At 43.2% G+C, this 25,529-nt stretch overlaps 1 protein-coding gene across 3 annotated transcripts in view; it reads right to left on the bottom strand.

Moving 5' to 3' along the window:
• Window positions 1-25,529, bottom strand: part of IQCM (IQ motif containing M) — a 98,826-nt gene that overhangs the window by 58,883 nt on the left and 14,414 nt on the right. For all 3 annotated transcript variants that reach the window (XM_082237702.1, XM_082237700.1, XM_082237701.1), the window contains exons 6-7: window positions 11,569-11,693; window positions 6,341-6,411 (exon numbers count right to left, since the gene is read on the bottom strand). In XM_082237702.1, the coding sequence (XP_082093828.1) occupies window positions 6,341-6,411; window positions 11,569-11,693 (196 nt within the window). The remainder of the gene's footprint in view (window positions 1-6,340; window positions 6,412-11,568; window positions 11,694-25,529) is intronic.

Raw genomic sequence — 25,529 nt, forward strand, 5'->3', positions numbered from 1 at the left:
AAGTGATTAAGGGACATTTATTTTGGCTGTTGTAAAGGCCAAATAGATTTTGAGCTGAAAATATGTGACTAAACCAGCTGGAGGGGTTGCCAAGTTCAGAATCAGATGTCTGCCTCCTCCCTCTCCAATCACCTACCAACCCACATTCTCTCAAAGCAAATATTCTGCCTCCTTTAACAGGCCCAGCCTTCCTGTTTTGTCCAAATGTAATTTCTAGTGTAATTGCAATTTGCTTTGAGTTGGCTGATGTCCTGTTAAACTGAGCCAAGAGGCTTCTACTTGCTGCACAGTGACCTTGAAGAAGAACTTCTGCTACATTCACTGAAATTGTGAGGACCTTCCGTCATATATGGGTTGTAGGCCTATTGGGTACAGTTGCATTTTTTTTGAAGATGGCATTCATCTTTTGGTGGTCTTTTCTTCTAAAATGGAACAGTTGGAGGGTTATACAAAGAATGCAAGGTTTAAAAACAAACCACAGCATAAAGAACATACCTAAAAGCGATATGAAGAGAAAAGTTTGAACATGATGTTATCGAGAAAGAACACAGCAAGGGCTTTGCTGCTGCATCAGGCCAGATGTTTATCTAGTTCAACGTTCTGTTCCCACAGTGGCCAACAAGACAGCACACTTCTCACCTACAAATTCCAGCAACAGGCCTACTGCACCCCCAACAACTCATAGAATCACAGAACTCTACAGTTGGAAGGGACCACAAGGGTTATCTAGTCTAACCCCCTACAACGCAGGAATCTTTCACCCAATATGGGGCTCGAACCCACAACCTTGAGATTAAGAATACCATGTTCTGCTGACTGAGTTGCCATCTACTTTTAGACAAAACACAGATAGATTTGGTTTAGACATGCTCATTTTTAGCTAAGAATTGATTGTGTGTGTGTGTATTTGTACTACTAGACACATATTACTTTCATTAAATGTTTGGTTTGTTTAAAATATTTATAACCTGTTATTCGTGTTCAAAATGGTATGCCACAGAAGTTCACAACATAAATGCTTAAACCAGAAACATCATATAGCAGGGTAGAATTGCCTCCTATATTTTGAACGTAAGAGAGAAAGCTCAAAAGGAAAAACAAGAAATTATCACTTTTCCTCAAATGATTTGTTGTTATCATCATCATTTACATGTATAAACCCTTTTATCCCAAGGGACTGCAGAGCAGTATACAAATATTCCAATCAAATGCAAGATACCAGAGCATAAATGTTAAAACCATAAAACCAATAACCATCACAACTTTGTTCAGTAGAACACAGTGGGATTTACTTTTGAGTATATATGCATAGAATTGCACTGCACATTTCTTCCCATCCCTAAGATACATGCACTCTCAAAATCCGCATTGCTTTGCAACCATTCTCTCTCTTCCAACCGACCCACTCTTTTGGAGCGGGACTAAACAGATAAGGAGAATGAAGGGGAGAAAAAGAGGTTACGCGGGACTCCAAGAATATACAAAACACTTGCAGCCAACAGAGTATGACATCATACACATTCATTATATAGTTCTAAAACCTTTCTTAAGTATTTAAGTGGTAGATTGAATTTATGCCACATAAGACAATTTGGATGTATTAAATCACTGATGGCCTACCTTTCGTGCCAAGTGTGTGTCACAAGTCAGGTTCAAAGTATGAGTTAGTGCCACTGTAATATGTGTGGAGTACCTGTGCAGCTTCCCTGCCTCATCCCAAGGTCATAGTGTCTCTTGTGTAATGTTGTCTTGCCCAGTGACCTGGAGAAGTAGGCAGCAGTGGAGAGCAGGCAGGCTGTACAGGCCTAGCTCTCCTATCATAAGGCCTGCAGCTCTTTCTGTCGCTGTCCAGTAGTCATGTTTTCACATCACAATAAGCCAGGATTCCTGGCTTTCCTGGACTTACTGTGAATGAGCATCTTCCTTTCATGTTCACAGGTAAACTCAACTGAGGCTATCTCATTGTGGCATGAAAAGCCAGAATCCTGCCCCAGTTGTTCTCAAGCAAGTCAGAATTTATAAGCCAACTTCAAATCCTGATTTGCACTTCTGGTTTGCTTAAGAGTAGCAAACATAGATCTCAAGCTAACTATAACTGGATTGTTTTGAAAAAGGGGTGAGTGAATGGATTGTATGCGCCAGCATATTGTTCATTCACAGTAAACCAGTAATTTCAATTTATTGTGATGACATGGAAAGTGTGTCTCAAATAGGAACATAAGGAGAGCTGGCTGGATCCAGCCAATAGCCAATCTAGTCCAGCATCCTGTCTCACAGTAGCCAACCAGATGCCTGTGGGAAGCACAACAGCAAAACCTAACTGAGCACAACTGCACTCTTCCCACTTTTGAATCCCAGCAGCCTGCAGTCAGAGCTGCTTGTGCAATTTTCTGGAATCTATACAAAGCATTAACCATCCATACATTCCCTGCTCTTTGTTCACCAACATCTCGTAGTGTAAGATCTTATAGAGCAGGTTGCCCACATGTGAAGCTATGAGGAGGCAGATAAATGGCAAATGATATTTTGCGTTGAGATTTCAAGTGTTCTATCGGTGCTGAAAGACGGTTCGTGAATGCCAGATATTTTTGTGCCACCTACAATTTTAACCTTAAAAATTAAAAGAAATCCATCAAAGGATCATCACTTTCTTGGTACCATTTTACTGGAAGTTCTGTCAGCCTACTAACTTTAGTGATTCAGCATCTTTGAACTTCAGCAGATGAAAGGATTATCGCTGAAAGCATATTAATCTGCTGAGGATTAGCAGCAAACTGTTGGAGGACTTGAACAGAGAATAAATGGTTTATTTATAAACTGCAATAGGGTAGCAAAAAAATTCATACAATTTGTGCTGAACAAGAATGCAACATTTGGAGCACTAAAGCTGAAAGAGACAGAAACCAACATATGAACAATGTACGTGAGGTATACCATATATATTTATGATGGACCCAGGCAGCCCAGTCCTTTTATGAAAGGATGATATGGCTTTCCAGACTGTCACAGGGCTCAAGCTTAAGTCTTCTACCTCCCTTTGTCCCACTCTCTCCTGTTTCCTTGCAATTGTGAAGGTGGGGCTATTTTATTTATCTGCTTTGAATAGTAGCTTCACAATTTCATTAAGAACAGAGATTCAAAAAACAACTGTTGAAATAAAGAATCAATCCAAATGTGGTTTAGGGGAAGGACCTGAGTACAAAAGGTATGTAGCTCTCTTGGGGCTAGCAGCTAAACATACAGAAACTAGGATGATGCCACACAAATGAAAATATCAAGGATCCACTCCAGGGTGGAATCTACACACATATTAAAAAAAAAAAACACTGTGAAAATGCTTTTTTTTAAAACGTTTTGAAAAATACATTGAATTTGGCATAGCTCACTGTCACCATCTAGTGTCACATTTTTATATTGCACTTTACAACACATTTAAAATGTTTTATTGCAGCTGTATTGCTGAGTCCCACATCTTTCAGACAAGTTGCAATTCTGTGATAGAAAAGGGGGTTACATAATTCTAGTAAAGGTAAAAGGTAAAGGGCCCCTGGACGGTTAAGTCCAGTCAAAGGCGACTATGGGGTTGTGGCATTCATCTCTTGAAAGCGCCAAGGGAGCTGGCATTTGTCCACAGACAGCTTTCTGGGTCATGTGACCAGCATGACTAAACCGCTTCTGGTGCAACGGAACACCGTGACGGAAACCAGAGCACACGGAAATGCCATTTACCTTCCCACCATAGTGGTACCTTATTTATCTACTTGCACTGGCATACTTGAATAATGATGATGTTGTGTAGTAGCATACAAAAAAAATTGATGGGGGGCAATAACTATACTACAATAGATGGTAAGTTCAAAAAGCCCCATTATCACATTAATGTTGAGGGACGTTGAGCAATTATAGTATATTCCGATATAGTAATAATCAACAAGAGTAGCATTACCACAGTTAGCTTTATTCCTTCTCCCTTCCAATCTGTTTTCCTCTTATGCCATGTGTTTTTTTTGGCTGAAGAGTGGAATAAAAATTCTTCAGATAAATGACAGAATGAACTAAGAGATGGCCTTTTTTTAGCCAGTGTTCCCTGTGAAGATGCATTAATATCACACTCCATATCTTATGAAATTGAATGATCACATTAACAGTTCTTTTCAAAGGTTAAGTCATTGTGACACTTGAGTAAAACTAAGCTCTGGAGATTTCTAATCTTAGTTTAAGAACTTTTTGGAGAGGAATTTATTATCATAGACATTCCATTTCTTAGCTTTAAGGGTTAAAAATACAGACACACATAACACACACATAACATTACACAAAGATCAGTAACAGAATAAAGAATCTCACTTATTACAGTTTCTACTATGTCATGCTTGTGGGACAACTAGGTCACTAATTATTATATCTCATATAAATTATATATCACATATACATCATAATCAGAAAAAATGCAGTGCTTTTTTTGAATTAGATCAGATGTTTTAACGGCCTCCGCACAAGAAATAAACAGAAACTATGGTGCAGTATGCTGTATTTGCACAATGATAGATCTGACCATATAAACCAGGAATGGGAAATGACCGCTCCACGCTTAAAACAGGGGGCGCCCTTTGCGTGGACGCGTGTAGCCCCTAGATCTGGAGCGGCTCCAACAGCATAGGCTTGGTTTGCCTTCCCTCAGGTGGGATACCTGGAGGTCTCCGCCTAGCTCAGTCAGTTGTCCAATCCCACCTGGGGGAAGCGTTGCCAAGGAGACCAGGCCAGGTAGGGGAGGGATTACCTGCCCACACACAATAAACAGCCAGCATGGTCAGGGATGATGGGAGGTACAGAGCACCCACATCTGTAGAGGCAAGAGTTCCCTGTCCTTTCTACAAATAAATATTTCAGTAAACGGGGTTTCGAGACAGACTAATTAAGGAAGGCATATAATTGAAAATGCAAAGCTTGAAGCTTATGTGTGTCAAACTGATATAAAATAGGCTTAGGCACATTAGGGGGAAATGCACTTTCTTCTGTTTTCATTTGTTAAATTTTGTAATGCATTCCTGAACGGCAGCTGAATTTAAGAATACTAAACAGGAGCATTAAAGGGTCGTTCCAACTTTTCTGATAAACATTGTGTCAGAAGGTTGGGTGGAAAACGTGACATTTCGATTCTTTTAACACAACCAGCTTGCAAAATGTTAATGGCATGACACAGCAGAGGATAGTACCAACCACTGATAATGTCTGTCTCTGTTTTAGTGCCAGGTAATGGCATAGCCCAATCCAGCCCAGTCCTTGTCCACTAATGCTCTCCATATGGTATGCATGCCCTTCACAGACTATTGGGAAGGGGGAGAATAATCTCATTCCAGAGTGGAGTTCTGCACACCATCCCAGTGTTCCCCTGAATTTATTGGATTTATTTTTTATTGGTTTTACCCTTTGGATAGGTTGACTCTATAGGAGCCTTCTGGTCAGAGGAACCAGAAGGCATCTGTATAAATTCCTTCCTTTATTCTCCCAAACCCAGTTGGGAACTGTAATTCATCAAGGTTGCTATTCCCCTCACAGAACTACAATGCCCACAGTGGATTAACAATCAATTTCTCTTCCCAGGGAACTCTGGGAATTCTGAGGGAAATAGTTTCTCCCAACAACTCTCAGGACCTCTAAGAATGTGCAGTACCCAGGATTCTCTGGGGGAAGCCATGATGGTTTAAAGTGGTGTGATACTGCTTTAAAGGTGTAGTGCAGATGAGCCCTCAGTTTAAAGAGAATAGCTAGGTATTAGAGCGATAGCAACTCCCAGGCACTCTCCCGGTGGTTCACCCTGAGAAAGGACTTTCCCTTTGCCATTTCTCAGTGTAAGGGGCTGAGGGTAGGAGGGGAGGCATAGCGACTGCCACTACGGCAAAATAAACGTAAAGAGGGGTGGAAAGAAAAAGGAGACATGGAGTCATAGAAGGAAGAGGACTTGGGGAGGCAGGGGCAGAATCTCTTGATGCAATTATCACCATTTTACATTATGACTCATTTGGCCTTCAAGCACCCCACATATTCAGCGGCTTGGGTGGCAAGTAGCTTGGCCTTCCAGCACAGCTTCTGTTTGCATGTTTGATGTCAATACTTCACAGCACTGTGTAACAGCCCTAGGATCCACTTACCAGTGCAGAACCTCTATATCCTGCAGAGTTGAAGTGCGCCTTAAATCGTTACCAAAAATAATTTGAACCTGTTCCTTTCTTTTGCTTTTGGAAATTTAAGATACCTGACATTTAAAACACACACACACGGCAAACAATCCAATAGCAAACTAGGTTGTGTCCTGTTTCAGAAAAATAATTGAAAGCACCTGTAAGATTTCTTTGAAGGCTTCAGAGGCTCTTCAGAGCATATTTTCACTTTAGTTTCTCGACGGTGCCGCTATGAAGAAAAATACCGATTAACAGAATTGTTCAGGAGACATGCATGAGTATTCACTGTGACAGATCTTTCATGGAACAAAATGGTCACAAAGGAAGGGGTACCCTTCAAATATATATGAGACAGCTACCTAACCACACATAAATAAATATTATTTTAAAGCATGGCTAATGCTGGGTGAAGGAAATTGTGCCGAAACGAGATCAATGCGATGAGGATGCAGTAGCAATTGCAGTACTGCTGTCACACACTCACTTCCCTGTTCATGCAGGAAGAGGAAGTTATGTTAGAATGGGGGAAAGAAGTCATGTAGAAGAGGAAGCAGATGGCAAGAACTGGTGAATGGGGCAATTGCCCATTCACCAATTGTCTGGCTTTTAATTATATTTGTTTGTCAGGCTTAGGGATGCAATCTGATTCTGATTACAATTATACAGACTCATCACCTGTACTGTTCAGTCCTTCACTTGTTGTTGTTTTTTTAAAAAAATATCATTATTGTTTACATTTTTTATAATGATTTCAGAGTTGGCTGCAAACTCAGTGAGATAGTAATTGCCCACTGAAGTATGCATATTGCCACTTCCGGGGTGGCACCATCGATAATGGCGGATTCCCTCTGATCCGGAAGGACTGGCTCCACGGAAAATGGGTCTGTTCCGCTACGGCGAAGCGGGGACCCTTTAAAAAATCACAGGCGGATGAAGCCTGTGACCATGGGACTCGGCGGGCACCTTTCGCGCACCCCCCCCCAATTCGTAAAGGAACCCAATTACGGGCTCCGGAGCGAAGAGGGACTAGTTGCGCGGTGCTGAGAGTCAACTGCTTCTTCCGTGGAGCGAAGCCGCAAGCCGTTGCCGGAGAGCGCTACCTTTTTCCTGGGACAATTTGGCTACAAAAACAACTACCCGTGAGCAGATCAAATTTGGACAATTGGACTTTAAACAACGATCTGTGAGTAGAACGGAAAATTGGATTAAGAAATTCCTCTTAATTTGGCACTGAAGCGGGAAGGTCTAAACAGAAAGTCAGCCTTCCGTTTCTTGTAGATAGATTAAAGCAAGGACATGGCAAACTAGAGTTTAGAAAATCGTTTGTAAAGGATCAACTTTCATCATCTAAAACTACTGAACCCCCTTCGGAAGCAGGAGAAGAGGGGGAATTTTTTTCGGATTGTTTAAACCTGCAGAAGAGAGTGCAAAGAAAAGTAATTTTACACCATCTTGAACCTGGGAGTGGGGTGTCAGGACAGACGTTTTTGGGAAGTTCATTGACTATAGACAAATGTTTTTGACAGATAGTTAAAAGAAGAGAAACATAGTGATTCCATTGTTCTCTTTCACATTTTAAAGGAACAAATATTGACAAAATATCTGAAAAAGGAAACTTTGTTGTTAGATCTGCTGTTAAAAAAAAGAAAGAAAGAAAAGAGATTGATACAAATAGAAGTTCTTCCCCTAGAGGGAGCTTGTGAAACTGTTATTAAATTTGAACTGGGGAGCTTTGCAGCTGCAAACAGATTAAGATCGTGGGAACAGACTTCTGACCTTGCATAACAATGTATTCAGAGGCTCTGGTGAGTGCTTTCTGCAAGACAAGTGCTTTATTGGAACAGTTACATGAGAAGATGGATTTAATGACTGTTGCAATTAGAAATTTTGGACAGGTAGTGGGTATCTATATAGAGCCCACCCAGGAATCAACTCAGGAGTGTGCTCTGACAGATCAGATGAGGGAGGAGGTTGTTGCTGGACCTCGGGTGGCAGAGATGGAGGGAGCTGTGGCCCAGCAGGAACATGAGTTGTTGGATCTGACAAATGAACTTGGAAAAAGCCAGATTTGGAGAGATAGAGTTTTGTTTGGGTTGGAGATGGGGGGCTGGATAGACCCCCCCCCCCCTATGCAGGGATGTCTTGACTTTTCAAGTCTGGCAATGGGCTGTGAGGAGTTTGGGGTTGTGGGGGTCCTCAACTCTGGAGGGACCTTGAAACACGCTTTTAAATACCACATGGAGTTCAGTGTGGACTATGGAAAAGGGGCTGATCTGTCGAGAAGGGACAAAAATACTGTCAAGTTGGAGTTTCCACGAGCAAAAGGACCAGGAGACAAAGTAAAGTACAGGTATAAATATGAAGAAGATCTGCGGAAGGGACATGGAAGAGACTTAAGGGCCTCGGACATAAGATTACCAGGTTAATGAACTAGATGGATGGGATAGAAAGGACTGACAAAACCCGGGACCAGGAGGAAGAGACGTTGGAAGAAGATTGGAAGAAAGTTTTTTTAAAAAATTATTTGGGATTGTTTTGTAAAATTAATGAGTATTAGAAAAATGTTGAAACGAAATTATTTGGCTTTAGCAGAAATGTTAAAAAGAACTATGCAAGAATATGTTATGGTTATGAGAAATTGGTATAAATAAGATTTAAGTTTTAAGTTTTAGGGTTTTTTATAGTAAGATAAGGTTAAAATAGATTAAGGTAATTTAATGACAGAATATTATGATAAATGGGAAGGATTTGTTGTGATAATTAATAACTAGAATACAAAAAAGGGAGGTGTGAGGAGGTCGATGAAATAAGGTAATGACAGTTAAGGATTTGAGAATATTGGATCTGTTTTTAAATTTTGTGGTTTATTTTTGTTTTTTGATTTTGATGTGTTATGTGTCTTGGTTTTGCTTTTTTATTTTGATTTTTATCGATTTGTATTGTTTGTCTGCTGTTTGTTTTTCCCTTGTTTTTTTCTTCTTTGTCTTTTTGTTTTTTCTGTAATTTTAAAATGCTTAATAAATAAGTATGCATATTGCCTCGGGAGTACTGTGTGTTCAAGTGATGAGGAGGAGCTCTCTCTCTCTCTCTCTCTCTCACACACACACACACACACACACGTACGTACGTACATACGTTACTGTTTTTTGACATTTTTTATTGTCAGCTGGCTGGCATATTAACAACATATTGCCAAGCAAATGAGTGACACGTTTCAATGGTTGTAGGTTTGGATTTTGCAAAAGGAAAAATCTCTCCCACATCACACACCACCCTCCCACTGCAAAGAGATTGACTCCCCCTTGAGAAAGACACCTGAAGTATTCTGAGCTGAGCCAAGGTCACATTAGTTCTAATCACATTTGTGTATTTTCACACATTCATTCATCATCAATATTTTAGGATACAGAGGTTTTTCCTCTTGGTAATAACATGCTCAGTCATAATGGGACTTACTATAAACATTGCAATAAATAATGTAATTAATCTAATTAGAAAATATATGCATCAAACTCACATTTTAACACTCACAACAAGAAAGTAAAGTCCATTTTTGGCTACATTAATAAATATGATAGATTTACATTAAGATGCAGGTCAGCGGCTGTGCTTTCTGTGTCCATTCGGCTAAGGGGGATAGGCGGTATGTAAGAAAAGTTAACAATAAAATTCAAAGACCTGAAGCGTCTGATTAGGCCCACAAGCCAGGGGTTTTCCAACCCTGTTGTACAGCATTGAATCTGCAATGAAATATCTTTGGATGGCCAGGTTAAGGGCATGAAAAAGACTACCTTGAAGAAGAAGAAAAACTGTTTATCATTGTAAGAAAAATAGGACAAACCAAAAGCAATATTTATTCAGGCACCACCCCTCTAATAATTGCTAGGTTAGAGTATGATCCCTGTGTATTCCACTATACAATAAATCCCTTTAAATGAAGGGATCCCTTCTGTAAATGAAGCTATATACGATACTTCTGTAAATAAACCTCAGTGAATAGCCTTTCACAGCTGAATGATTAGGTTCTATTTCCACAAATTCAGCTACAGAGATAACAGCCTCAGAGAGATAACATGTTAAATGCTCAGTAGCAAAGTTCAATAAATGAATTGGCTTTGTTTCTACATGAGATTTGCTGTTATCTCTTAAAGTGAGTTTGTTTAAATAATTACTTAAGGACTCAGAAGTTAACTACTCTAAATGAGGTGCTTCTCTCAAATTAAACAGCACAGTGCTAGCAATTTGCTTCTCTAATTATTATTATGACTTTAATTGAAGGAATATAGTATTCTGATTTTCCTCCAGTGAAGTGGTGTGCCCCTTAACTAGTGTTAACATTGATGGAATTGCTCTGATATTCTGAAGATATCATCTCATTAATTGTGGAACTGGTAAATTCAGCACCACATAATATAGGGAACTTAAGTACACTTTTTTGTACCTAACACAGGGCATCTTAAAGAATAGAGTTCATATTCAGTGACCAAAAACCTGCCGGTTTAAAGACCAAAGCTAAGGCTCTCATGTTGGCTCAAGCTCTACAAGCCAAGAAATTGGAAGCCAAGGCAAATGCCTTAACAGACATGTCCCGTAATTAGGAATGATGCTGTGCAAATGTCACAAATTGTACTTACTTACAATTTACACTCCACACACCCACTTTCCCCTAGTTTTCAGGCCCAAATCCAGATTGGGATGAAGATGTGCCTGGGAACAGCAAAGATGCCTCATGCTGTGGTCCTTATGAAGCAACTGGGCCTTACTGTACTGCAAATGAATTCTTCCCTTGCATGAGTTGGCCTGTACTTGTTTGTTGGATCGGGGTCAGTGTGAAGTAGTGTGTGCAAGGGGGCTTACAGCACAGGGTGGAGTATGTGAAGGTGTTCAGTGAGGGATTGTATATATAGGAGAGGGTTGGTGTATGAAAGGAGATTATGTTTATAAGTAAAATAAAATTGTGGTGAAGGCTTCAGTGTAGAGTTGGATGTTTGATTGTGAAGTTTCATAGTGTAGCAGGGGTGTAGGGGAGGAAGAGGGCAGCAACCCAGAACAGAACAGTAGCACCCACCCCACATAATGTTCTCTGTGAAAATCTCCACCTCTGCTCTGTTTTTTATTTACCCCATTAGGAAAAACATATTTGCACATCAAGTATGGCCTGAGGTTTGAAAACATACAGCTAAAGCTCACTAGGTTCACATATATGAACTCCTCTATTCTTTAATATGAACTCTGAAGACTTAAGATTGCTCTCCACAAGCATACACAGATCAAGACCACTCAATAAACTTCTGTTCTTCATAATTCGGCTCCATAGTGTCAGAGCATACTTCCTAAACTCTATGGGACGCTTCAGAAGCTGCGGGGAAATCCAACTATGACTTACCATCTTGTGCCTTTGCCTTTTCGTTATTGCTTTCAGTCTTTCTTGATGTTCCTTACTGGTGAGCGATGAGTATGGAGGCATAGTATCTGATAATACTACCCCTCTCCAGTCTTGGTATGTTCTTCCTATTGGGAAGATCACTGAAATTTACCATACATCAATGCCGTAATAATCAAGACAACACAACTTAGTAGCAAGATGTGTGTGGGCAAAACCACACCAAATGATGCAAACTGAGTAAAAGCATAACTAGACTTTTATTTTTAAAATATTTCCAGTCTTTCTGTCTGATGCTATAAGGAGGAGAATCTGTGGAAGATGAGCCACATGCCTCTGCCAGAGCTCTGAAAGAGGTCAATTTTCAGCAGGTAACATTTTTCCCATTACAGTTTTCATTGTAACACACCTGTGGATATTCTGTGACCTTCAGAGCTTCTAAAACAGACAGTGGATACTTTGGAATACATTTCTTCTGCCAGTCTGACACAACACGCACCCCCCCAAAAAAAACCCAACCACGTTCATATTCCCATCTTTATGCACCTCATCTGTTCGTTCTTGGCTGCTGAAGGCAAAATTGTTAAACCAACCCTAGGAATCCAGCATGGACATCAGCATTGACAACTGGCAAGTAAAAGGCAGTAGAGGGCTTTATGCAGCGTGAGTTATATCTATAGCTTCAGAAATGCTGAGCCCAGAAGCGTGAGCTGACCCAGGTTTCAATAGAATTAAACACCGATTAGAACCATTACTGGGAAAGACATCAGGTCCTATTCAAATGTTTTGTTATCCTAGCAGAACCTGACCATGTCACCACATAGCTTCCAAGTGTCCCGATTTCCCAGAGACAGTCCCGGAATTATGAAAATCGTCCCAGCTTATGATCTGATCCTGGAATGTCCCTATTTCCCCCATCAGTGCTGCCACCATCAAGTTCAGGGAAAAGGATGAGCCAACGCTTATCCCAAGCAGTGGTGGTGGTGACAGAGTTGGAGACAGCTGCGAGGGAGAATCCTATTGCCTCTCCGTGGCCTTTCCTTTTGCAAAAGGAGTCTTGACTAAAAAAAGAGAGAAAATGCTATGTGTGTCTATGTCTAATAATGGCCCTTTATAAAATATATTTATTGCTGCATGTTTTTCTTTTTGTAAATCTACCGGAGAATAAAATAAAATCGGGATTGAGGGGTGTGATGGGATGATGAGCTGCTTGTGCGTAAAATCGTAGTCCCTCAGAGTTTGTGCAACTCCACAAACCTCTGTGTGTGACAGAGCTCCTCAGACATGTCTGCTCTAATCACTTGCAGATTCCGACAGTGGTTGTTTTCGGAATCGTTTCCAGCATAAGAGCTCCTTAACGGAAACACGTCTTCTGGACTCACGGCGTGACAGTTTCCGGCGAGGCGTGGGTCTCCCTATGGGAGCTTCAGATACCTCCCCACTGTTCTCGCTGGAAGTGTCTCTGAGCCCTCCCACCTGCTCGCATTCCCTCAGAGATCCACTCCTCCCCCTGCTGGTTCCTGCTTCAGCTGTTGAGTCTCTCCCAGCCTCCCTGAGCCCCTCCACCACCTGTTCCTCCGATGGCAGTTCCCTGACATCCACCTCCCCTCCAGGGCCCCCCTCACCCCCTCCCGTTTCCTCTCCTCTGGGAGGTGAGGAGGTAAAACCCCGAAAAGAATCTGCTTCATCTTCAGACGTCTCGAACAATTCCCTCCATCGATCGCCGTCCTGGCTCGCTGAATCCTCCTCCTCCTCGGAATCTGTGAACCCCTCCAACTCCTCTTCTTCGTCGGTGGTGGCAAAGTATTCCCTCCGGAACCTCGCTACAGGCTGAGGTTTACGTGGGAACCTCTGATGAAAAGTTTCTATTAAAACCTTGTCATTGACATCCTCTGCCCTGACCCAGGTGTTTTCCGACTCCAGTTTCCCTTCCCACATTACCAAATACTCTACTTGATCTCCCTTCCACCTGGAATCGAGGATCTCCGCTACATGGTAGCTTTGTTCCCTTTCCTCCATTGCTGGTCCCCGAGTGACCCTCCCTTCTCTGTCCCCTTTATACAGTGACAGCAATGACCAGTGGAAAACTGGGTGCAGCTTCATGTGGTTCGGTAACCGGAGTTTGAAAGCCACTGGATTGACCTGTTGTGTGATTTCAAATGGGCCCAATCTTTTGGGTCTTAACTTCTTACAACCCCCTTTGAAGGGTAACCCTTGGGTTGACAGCCACACTTGGTCCCCCACCCTAATGGTTTCACCTTCTCTCCTGTGTTTGTCTGCCTGCCTCTTATATTCCTCCTTCGCCCTGTTTAAATTAAGTTGGAGCTGGCGATGGATCGCTTCCATTTCTTCTACGAACTGTTCGGCAGCTGGAACGCTCCATCTCTCCCCTTCCCCCCCCTGGGAAAGCCCTGTGATGGCACCCGTAATTAGCCCAAAAGGGGCTCATCCCCGTGGACACGTTCTCCGCATTGTTGTAGGCAAATTCCGCCAATGCCAACTTCTCCACCCAATCATTCTCTCTGTCATTAACATAACACCTCAAATATTGCTGGAGGATGCCATTGGCTCTTTCCGCCTGCCCATTGGTTTCAGGATGCCGGGCAGTCGAGAAATTAACCTCTACATGCAGTAAGCTCATGAGCTTCCTCCAGAACCTGGAAGTAAATTGTTTCCCTCGGTCTGAAACCACCCTCAAGGGGGCACCATGCAACCTAAACACATTTTCTACAAACAATTTAGCTGTTTCTTCTGCCGTGACTGCATGTGAGCAGGCTATAAAGTGTGCCATTTTGGTTAACAGGTCTACCACAACCATGATGGCTGTTTTCCCTCTGGACCTTGGCAGATCAGTCATGAAATCTATGGCCACTGCTTCCCATGGTCTTTCTGGTGTGGGTAGCGGTTCTAATAACCCTGCCGGTGCCCGCCTTTCCCCTTTGGCTCGCTGGCATTGGTCACAACTCCTCACATACTCCCGCACGTCTTCCCTGACCTTGGACCACCAAAATTCCCTGGTCACCAGCCACATGGTTCTGTGTTGCCCAAAATGCCCCGCTGTGGGGCTATCGTGCAGCTGCTTGAGTACCTTCCCCCTCAACTCTCCTTCAGGTATATATAACGCTCCCTTGTAGTACAACGCCCCGTTTCTCTCCTCAAAACCTCCGGGTTTATCTCCCTCCCTCCTGAGTCCCCTGAGTTTGTCCTGTGCGTATTCATCGTTCTCCGTTCCCTCTACCAGTTCTCTTTGCCCCACCAATGCCGCCCCACACACCCAGCGGTCCTCTGGAATGACATGTCTCTCTTCGGGTGCTCCCTCCCCCTCCAAATATTCAGGTTTGCATGAGAGAGCGTCCGCCCTAACGTTCTCTGGGCCTGGCACATAACAAATCTCAAAGTTAAATCTGGAGAACTCCTGGGCCCATCTCAACTGCCGTTGGTTGAGCACTCGTGCCGTTCTCCAATACTCTAGGTTCTTGTGGTCAGTGCACACTTGCACCTTATGTTGTGCGCCAATTAGCAGGTGCCTCCATCTCCGAAAAGCCTCATGAATAGCAAGATGTTCTCGATCGTACACCGTGTAGTTCCTCTCGGATTTGTTCAGCTTTCGCGAAAAAAAAGCACACGGTCTCCACTCTGACTCCTCCTTCCCTGGCTGCAGAAGAAGCACCGCCCCTATGGCTCTGTCTGATGCGTCTGTTTCGACTCTCATCTTTTTTTGTAAATCCACATGCAGAAGTTGTTCTTCAGAGGCGAAGGCCCTTTTTAGCTCCTCAAAAGCTCGCTCCGCCTCCTCAGTCCAAACAAATTTCTTTTTACTGCTGAGACAGTCCGTTATGGGCGCCGTCAGGTGGGCAAAGTTTCGGATGAACTTACGGTAAAAGTTCCCAAACCCTAGGAACCTCTGCACATCCTTCTTTGTTTTGGGTGTTTTCCATTCCAGCACTGCCTGGACCTTGCCGGGATCCATAGCCAATCCCTTGTCTGACAGGCGGTACCCCAGGAACTCCACCTCCTTGGTATGAAACTGACACTTCTCCAGTTTCACCCACAGCCGGTTGGCTAGCAGCCTGCGCAACACTTCTCTGACGTCTCTCACATGCTGCTCCTCATTCTCAGAATACACCAACACGTCATCCAGGAAGGCCACACAATTCTTGTAAAGCAAAGGCCCTAGTACGTGGTTCATCAGCGATTGAAAGCACGCCGAGCCTGCTTGTAATCCAAATGGCATAACGAGATATTCAAATGCCCCCAAAGGGGTGAACATGGTGGTTTTCCATTCATCCCCTTTCCTTATACGTATCAGATTGTACGCCCCCCTTAGGTCCAGCTTGGTAAAAATCTTTCCCTTCCGCACCCTGTTCAAAATGTCATCTATTCTAGGCATGGGAAAGGCCAATGGTTCTGACACTGCGTTTAAGGCCCGAAAGTCACACACAAGTCTCGGCTTGTCCGTGTTTTTTTTATCCACAAAAAACACTGGACTACCTCCCACCGCTCTTGACTCTCTGATGAAACCCCTCTTCAGGTTCTTGTCAATGAACTCTCGTAGCTCCTGCATTTCTCTGTCTGACATGGCATACAACTTGCCTGCGGGGAGCTGCGCCCCAGGCAGTAAATTGATTTGACAATCAAAGGGTCTATGCGGGGGTAGTTGGTCAGCTTCCCTTTCGCTGAACACGTCGCTGAGATCTGCGTATTGTCGTGGTACCTTCACCTTCTCCGTTACTTCTGTCCCTGCTAGGGTAGCTTGGGCTCCTGCTGAACCCTTTCCCTCCTTGCAGTGTTCTAAGCAATGTGCGGAACCAAAGGAAACCACTCTCTGATGCCAGCCCACCAGTGGATCATGTAACGCCAGCCAGCTCATCCCCAAAATAATGGGAGCCCCTCCCAAGGTGGCCACATTAAACGCTATCAGTTCTGTGTGCCTTGCCACCTTCATTATCATTGGGACGGTCTGCAAGCTGACTTCCCCTCCCAACAGCTCCCTGCCATCGATCGTGGTCACCTGTAGGGGGTTGCTTAAAGGGATCGTCTGTATCTGGTGTTCAGCTGCAAACTCTTTGCTCATGAAATTGCAGGAGCTGCCTGAGTCCAACAGCGCCTTAATCTTCAGAGGGTATCCGTTTTGCAACTCTAGTGACACTTCTATCACTAGGGCAGGTTTGGGAGGTTCTGGCGTGGGCACTTTCACTACTCTTTGGCCTGGCTGCTGTGCCCCGACGGTGGCAGCCAGGCGTTGGCTTTTACTTGCTCCGATATCTCCTCCACTCCTCCCTCAACAGCTCCCACCATCCCTTGCCATTCCTTCCTCTGGGGGCAGACTCTGGCAAAGTGACCTGGCTGTTGGCAGAGATAGCATTTCCGGGCTCCTTTTCCCTCCTTCTTAGCCCCCTCACTGGGCTTTGAAACTGCGCGCGCGCGGGCTGTTCCGATTTCCATCGGCTCTGCCGGCGGGAAAGCTGGCTCAGGAATGTCTGGAATGCGGAACTCCTTCCAACGTTCCCCCTTACCTTCCTGCCTCTCCAAGGCTCTCGCCTCCTGGCGCGCTCCTATGGTCAGCGCAGATTTGGTCAGCTGATCCATAGAAACCGCCCTGGGGCTCCGGGACAGTTCGTCTTTCACAGCCGAAGAAAGACCTTCTTCAAATAGCATCTGAATGGGTGCCGCCGATAAGTCCCTCCCCAATCTGTGAACCAGCATGGTGAACTCAGTCCAGTACTCACGGACAGATCGGCTTCCCTGCTTGCAAGCCATTAGCTGTCTGCGCACCACTCCCTCCTCAATATCGCTGGAAAACATGAGATCCATTGCACGAAAGAACTTCATGGTGTCCTTTAGGACGTCATTATGCGTTGCCATCAGGGGTCTAACCCAGTCCCTCGCCCCTTTTTCAAGATGCCCAATCACAAAAGCCACTCGCGATTCCTCGTCAGGGAATTCATCAAACTGCACATTGAGGGCATATTGCATCTCTGTTCTAAAGGCATGGTAGTCCTTGGGGTCCCCCACAAACTTCTGCACCAATCCTGGTACCTTTCTGGTGAACTGGGTGGCTCTCCCCTTCTTGTCTGCATCCTGAGCCCTTCTCTCCTCAAGCCTCGCCGTCTGCAGCGCCAGTTGGATTTCCAACGCTCGGTACCTTTCTTCCAAGCTTGGACCAGCTCCAACCCCTGCTCCTTCGGTTCCGGCTGGGTCGCTCATGATGCCTTCTCCTGCACAGGCAGCTTACAGAGACTGTCGGAATGCTGTGATGGGATGATGAGCTGCTTGTGCGTAAAATCGTAGTCCCTCAGAGTTTGTGCAACTCCACAAACCTCTGTGTGTGACAGAGCTCCTCAGACATGTCTGCTCTAATCACTTGCAGATTCCGACAGTGGTTGTTTTCGGAATCGTTTCCAGCATAAGAGCTCCTTAACGGAAACACGTCTTCTGGACTCACGGCGTGACAGTTTCCGGCGAGGCGTGGGTCTCCCTATGGGAGCTTCAGATACCTCCCCACTGTTCTCGCTGGAAGTGTCTCTGAGCCCTCCCACCTGCTCGCATTCCCTCAGAGATCCACTCCTCCCCCTGCTGGTTCCTGCTTCAGCTGTTGAGTCTCTCCCAGCCTCCCTGAGCCCCTCCACCACCTGTTCCTCCGATGGCAGTTCCCTGACAAGGGGTTTTCACAGGATGGTGGAGGGTGTGTGTGCTGTGTCCCGTTGGTGTAGTGCTGGTGGACCAGGGGCCAAAGATGGCCCTTCAACTCTCTCTGTCTAGCCTTTAGGGCTCTCATCAACTATGCCCCTCTCCCCAGGCCACACCGCTCACCTGACCTGCTTTAATGCCCCCCTCTTTGAGTGTCTTTGAGTGTGTCCTTGAACTCTGGTAGTACTTCTTGCTTGCCTAGGTGAAGAAAACAGAAAGCTGTTTATGTGTAAACTGTTGTAAAATTAGGATTTGCTGCTCCACTCATCTTTGCCTCTGGCTTCACCTACCCTTGGCACATGGCCCTCAAAAGCTTGCCCAGAAGGGAATGTATACCCTGATCTGAAAATGGTTCCCCATACCTGCTCTACCAAAACCAGAAATTATAGGGTTGTGGCAGGCCCAGTTGGGTTGAATTACAAGGCCTGTATGCTTTACTATGTCAAAGCAACAACACAAGTGTCATTTTCTTGTGATGTTGTTAAAAAGATAAATACTATATCCTTATCTTGTCAGTGCCAGTCAAAAGCTCAACTGCAATCATTCCATACTTGTCTAATTCCCTTCCTCAAGTTAAACGCTTGCATGGTTATAACAGTAATCTAATCCTTCAGAGTGTTACTCCCGGCAAAGCAATAAAGAACTGGGAAGAACCAACCGATTTCAGCAGCACTATTCCTCGGTGACCATTTAATTCAAAATTTGTGTTATCTTTCCATAAAATCTCACAATAGTTTAATACCTTTTTAATTGGACATTTAGCGTTAATCTTTAGGCACTTACAAACAATTAAGTGCTGGAAGATAGAATTAGCAGCTACCAGTTTATCTGTATAATTAGAAAAATGAGGAGGGAGGATCTTATGTCAGTTCAAATCCTAATTATTTGAATAGTGGTGTCGTGAAGGGTTGATTTGGACAGTTTAGATTTCACCTAATCGAGTTTTCTAAAACGAAAGAATATAATTGAATAGATCAACATACTGTATTTCTAAATAACTTGTATACAGGGCTGAACTCATGTTCATTTTCTTTTGAACTGTAAATAAAGGAAAATAACTCCATATTTGCACAAACATGGCTATGATGTCAAATCACTAAGTCATTTATAAGAACCCAATACATTTCATGCATAAGTTTTTGCAAAACAGAGATCATCTATAACAAGGAAAACTTGATAAGCACTGGATCTAAGAAGCTACTAAATGTAACAGACTGCGAAAGTGAACAGAATTCCAAAAAGCATTGCAACTGATAATATAAGATGCAATATGGCTATCAATGGTATGGTAATGTGTCATGTTTTTAAATGGCATTTATTTCCAGGAGGACTGTGGTATCTGAGAAACAGGATTTTAGCTGAAGAAGTAAGAATCAAATTGTGAGCAGGAACATCCCTGGGTTCCACTTCCACATGGTGAATAAGGGGTAGCAACAGACCTGCAGAATTCAGCCCAGCTCTTGTCAGCAATGTAAGGGGACTAGAAGGCAGGTGGAGAGTTCAGAAGGAATTCCCTCCTTCTATCCCAGGGCCAGCAAATGTGATGCTATCCAGATGTTGCTGGACTACAGCTCACATAAATTCTGACCATTAACCATACTAGCTGGGGCTCATGGGAGTTGCAGTCCCTAACCAAGCCTTCTTTCAATTCTAGCAGCACATAAATGAACAGAGAAATTCAGTCAGTTGGGCTAGAGCAGAAGGGAAATAAATACGGAAGCACTCAGGCAAGGAGAGTTGTCTTCTAATTCCACGGAGCTTAAGAAGTTGGAAGGGAGAAGAAGCATAAACTGCATGCATTCCAAACACATGTTCTAGTGCCTGCTGTCAGTCCACCCAGGATGCCGTGCTTCCGCTATTATGGCTCATCACATGCACTGGGTGCGCAAAGCACAAGTTCTCATCTCAGGTCATGAAGCAAGTCAGCTAATTCCAACAGCACAGGCTGCACAAGGGCATTTGGCTGTGAATTCCAACAGCACAGGCTGTGCAGGTGCAATTGACTATATCGTACTCAGTATATGCCCCAACACTTCCTTCCCTTGTGCTATGCAGGCAACTTTATGATTACATTTCACCTCCTCCCCCCCAAAAAAGTGCTCTCTGTATGCCCTTTCAACACCTACTGCATTCCTTTTTTAACTGTTTTCCCTGTGAATTTACTGATATGCCACAAGTCCAGAATCACAGTCTGCATTCTCAGTTATATTGCACTTAATGTATGCCTAGAGGATTCATTTCCTTGTACCAGGCAGACAATCACACGACTGCATATCTGTTTTCTTTTGGCAGAGTACTCTGAATATCCTCAGAGTCTGCCTGTTCTGCCAGCATGCATGGCCAGCTACTGTCTGCAGGGTCTATTTCATTGCAAGGCATTTGTGATCTGGTTTGCTCAGTGTCTCCCAGCCCTTGCACAAGACATACTGTACAGGAAACATCATACAGTTTGACTTATTGAATGAGGAGTGCCAAACAAAGGTGGGGAGCATTTTCTTGGATTCTATATGATCTACTTAACTGTCACTATCTCAAAAGAGGCATTCTGTTTGTGTAAGAAAAAAGTAAGAAATCCTGTTCAAAGAAGGCACCTGCCAGTCATGAATTTGTGGAGTTCTTACATGAACAATTGTTGTATTTATTTCTTATAAATTTACTTATTTATGAATTTATTTCTTATAAATTGAGACATTCTTACAAACAAATGTTTTGAAATTAATTACAACAAGGTTAAGTACAACAAATAAATTAATTGCAACCTAATTGACTATAGATAGATGATTGATAGATAGATATATAGATATAGCTATCTTGCTTCCTGAATACATAATTGGGGCAGCTTTTTAATCAATCAAAATGTATTTCATTGCTTAGTCAACTAAATGTTGCAGCTGATAAACATACAAATGAGCATATTTCTGTCTATTCATTCACACACACACAAAGAAAACACCGGGCCCGCAAAGTTAAGAATTTTCAGAATTGTTTCATCTTAAAACCAGCCAATTTGTGCAAGACTCACAGTGGCAGTGAGCTATGGTACTAAAAAGGATCAACAGTTTACCAAAGTACAGCTCAATTTATCAAGCTAAAAACCAGTTACCATCAGCCTTAGAATTATTTATGCAATCCAGTGCACCACAAGCAGAGGAAAAGGAACAATCAAGTTATACCACCCTAAAGTGCATACAGAACGAACCATTCAAAATTGCAGGGAGCGGAGCCAAGACCTATTTTATAACAAAAGGGACAAATTATGTGCCAATTGAAGCAGTCAATCCAGTGCCATGATAAATTCCATCCTACTCATAGGTAGCTATATCTGTATCCGTTGAGCATGAAAAGAAAACCCACCCTGATCTGTCCAAGGAAATGTCAACAAGTGAAGTCAATTATACTAAAAGGAATGAGTCTCTACTGAGGCAGGACAGGTACCTTCCATCAGTTCATTTCAACAGAAGATTTCACTCCATTTCCATTTCGTTCCCTTAATTAGGCTGATACCATAATATCTGAGATACCTGCCAGAACAAGGACAAGTGCCAGCCTGCAATACCTCTAATGGCAAGTATTTCCTAACACTATAATTATTGAATGATTCTCATTTGGGGGGCCAAGCGACTAAGTGACCACGTTATGATAAACATGGCACTGCTGATAGGAATGGTTACTTTTAATAGCTCAACAACATATACCAACTTTTGCTCATTTCTTTATTTACAGGATTTATATCCTGCCCTTCATCAGAGGTAATCTTGAGGTGGGTGACAGCAATTTAAAATATGGCGGGGGAGCACTGGCATCCCGCACTGAATTCACATTGTTGTGATGAGGGGGGACACCTCTTCAGGTAATCAGGTCACAAGCCATTCAGAGTATTTTTATGTCAAGGTGAATGCTTTGAATTAGGTTCATTCATGGATAAACTGCCAGGGCAAGAGTTCAAGAACTAATGTTATGGGGGAGTGGAAATGCCATCAGAACTACCTGGAGTTTCCAAGCCATCTTCAAGAATAGCCACATGTACAGTGAGTTACACTGAATAATCCAATAGCTGCAGTGGCACATAAAAACCATTTCAAAATAAGCCTCAAGGAAATATAGATAATAAGTCTGGAGGAGATATAAATAGCATTAGAAGCAATCAGCAGCATCTGATTGTAAAGCTGGCTTCTGTTCATCAAAAAACAAATATTAACCCTTACCACACAACAAAGGCCCAGAACACCATAGAAACATAGAATCATAGAATCATAGAGTTGGAAGAGACCACAAGGGCCATCGAGTCCAACCCCCTGCCAAGCAGGAAACACCCTTCTGCCTTAGCCCACAGTCATGTTACTTTCCTTTGTGTACATTGAATATTAGCTGCTGGGAAAACAACAGCAGGGAATGGGCGACTGCACTTGTGTCCTGCTTGTAAATTTCCAATAGGCACCTGGTGGAGCACTATGGGAAACAGGATGCAGGACTAGATAGGCTTTGAGGCTGATCTTATGATCTTAGAGAACTATCGCCTCCATGTCCTGCATTTGGGATGCTCAGAAGCATCCAGCTGGCCACTGTAAGGAGGAGAAGGAGGCTGAACCAGGTGGACCTTTCCTCTGATCTAGCAGGTACTTCTTATTCTTTCTTTCTTTCTTTTTTCATTATTGGCCATCTATTACAGCAGAGAAACCAAATGAAGAATGGACTTTCCCCCTAACTCATTAACCTGACTCAGAGTATAGCATATTGATGATAAATGATGGCATTAATCTTAGAATATTAATTTCATCAAATTAATTTTAAAGCATTTGATTAATTTAGAATGGGTGCATCATTTTTATTCGCAGAGATGAAATATCCTTAAATGCACCAGTCAGTCAGCCTTATATTTTTAGCGAGTGGTGCTGTATCAAAGGTAAATCTTGTTTGTTTATTCTCTTCAAAATGTACCAGACAGACAGAACAGAGAAAAATAAAGCTTCTGAAAGATCACTCACAAAGGTTTGCTTTTCAGGGGTTGATATTACAAGCAATTAGCGTGACATTTAATAAATGACATTTCTAAGAACTGCTAGAGCTGACTTAACAGGCAAACAGAACAACCTTGTTTTGTTTCAAAAGGCAGTTGCATTGTAGCACATTTTATGCAAAACGTCTGTGCCAACTCATGTTTAAAACATTTATGTGGATGAAATATTTGGAATAAACAGGCTTTGTATACATCCAAATTACGGTGTTCTCTACTTAGTGAAAGTGTTGAAGAGATGACTTGCCATAAAACAGGAAATGTATTTCCATATCCAAATTAATTTGTATGCATTTACTGCAAATAACTGGGCTCACTGAGCAATAACAAATTGATCCTTACTTAAATTAATGCAGTTTTTTCAAAGCATAAGTCAAGTAATGAAAAGAGACACAATTTTCTTACATAAAGATGTAAAGATGTAATTAATAAAGATAGAATATTTAGTTACACTGTGGGAAGTGTGATGAGAAATGTTGCTTCACACCAAAAATATGAAGAGCATTGTATCATTTGGGATAATGTGGATTTGCTGATACAGTTAACTTGTGGATCTTCAACTGTTGAGGATCTGACAAGTGGATTAAATCACACACACCAAGATGATGGCTGTCATTCCTCCTGTTCAGCACCAAGAATGACCAAGCTCAGAACTATCTCCAGACTTCTAAGAGGACTATGTGTATTTTGTGACACAAATGCTTCAGTGGGAACCATCTAGAGCAGGGGTTGTCAACCTGGTCCCTACACTACAGCCTACTAGTGGGTGTTTCAGGATTCTATGTGGGCAGTAGGGGGTTCTATGGCACAAGCTGAATCCTCCTTCCATCGAGCACTGGTGGGCAGTAAGAAAATTTTACCATCAAGAAAGATGCAATAGGGAGCGGTAGGTATAAAATGGTTGACTACCCCTGATCTAGAGGAAAGGGCTTTCCAATTACAGAATGCATGTGGTCAGATGTAGTCTTGCATACAAATAAATGCAAGTGGTGGCAGGTTCACACTGGGACCATTAGGAGAGAAGGTCCAAGCATCAGGTGGAGCCAGAGCCAATGACAGGAAGAGCCAACTGATTCGAGTTTTGTTATCATCCTCCTGCCTGCTAGGCTCTGCAGGCACATCCCAGAGATTGAGGAAGAAGAAGCTGACAGGCAGGGACACCCCCTGGATAGAGTGTAAAGTGTTAGGATATTCCATTCCACTTTAAGGAACAGGCATGATTGTTGTGTGTCACATGTCTGTTTACACTCCAGCACAGTATGCTGGGAACTTCCGTTTTGTGTATAGCTTTTGCTTATGCTGATTTTTTGCTTTGGACACAAAGGAGATCAGACATGTTTCCTTTTGTCCTGATGTACACTGAATAAACTGCTTGTAAATAGCCTCTCCTGCCACTTCTGTTTGAGCAGCGTTTACTCTGATGAGTAGCGTGCCCTAGCTTCTGAAGCTCAGGTCGCAGATTCATGCTGCACCAAGAACTGGAGTTTGCCCGGCACACCGTCCAGTGGGCTGGGGCCAGCTGGGGGCCTGCCAATTGCCCCGGTTTCCTTGGTTGCATGCCAACATAAAGAAGGCAAGCAGGCAGGTGAGGGTCTGGCTGAGCGCATACCTGTTAGTAGGTCCATTTGCTTCCACTGCATACAAAATCAACATGAAGCTGCATAAACAGGATAAAACCATTACCTAGCTCTGCCACACGAAGGCTAGCATGGTTCGTACATTTTGATTGCACCAAAAAAGCATTGCAAAGGAGTGGCATGAGAGAGTAGCCTCCACTGTATGGACCCAGACTTCTGTGGGGGCACCACATTACATAGATACCTGATTTGCATTATTCTTTCCTTCCCAGAAAAGATGAAGACCATGTGAATAAGGGCTCCCTTGCAATTGGGTGCACATTCAAGCTTGGGTCACACTGGAGGCTAATGGATATGTGGTCCATGCTATTTCAGCTTCGCCTCCAGCTGAATGAGGGCAATCATGCTCTGTACCTGAACGGCAAAACAAAAATGTTGCTCATCTTCTTGCCAGTTTTTCCAGTCCTAACTTTTCACCAGCTACACAAACTAGGAGATGAGAAACTGTAGCAAACTTGAGAGATCTGGCCACTGGTGTGCATAGAGACAGAGACAAGATAATATATAGGAAGACATGCCCATGAGCATTTTCAAATCTGGGAAGAAGTATGTAAGAGTAAAGCAAGCAGCTGAGGATTGATGAAGGAAGATCTGGTATAATCTATAAAATAGCAACTACTGTT

The sequence above is a fragment of the Podarcis vaucheri genome (assembly GCF_965113315.1).
Source record: "Podarcis vaucheri genome assembly, chromosome: 9".
NCBI classification, from domain to species: domain Eukaryota; kingdom Metazoa; phylum Chordata; class Lepidosauria; order Squamata; family Lacertidae; genus Podarcis; species Podarcis vaucheri.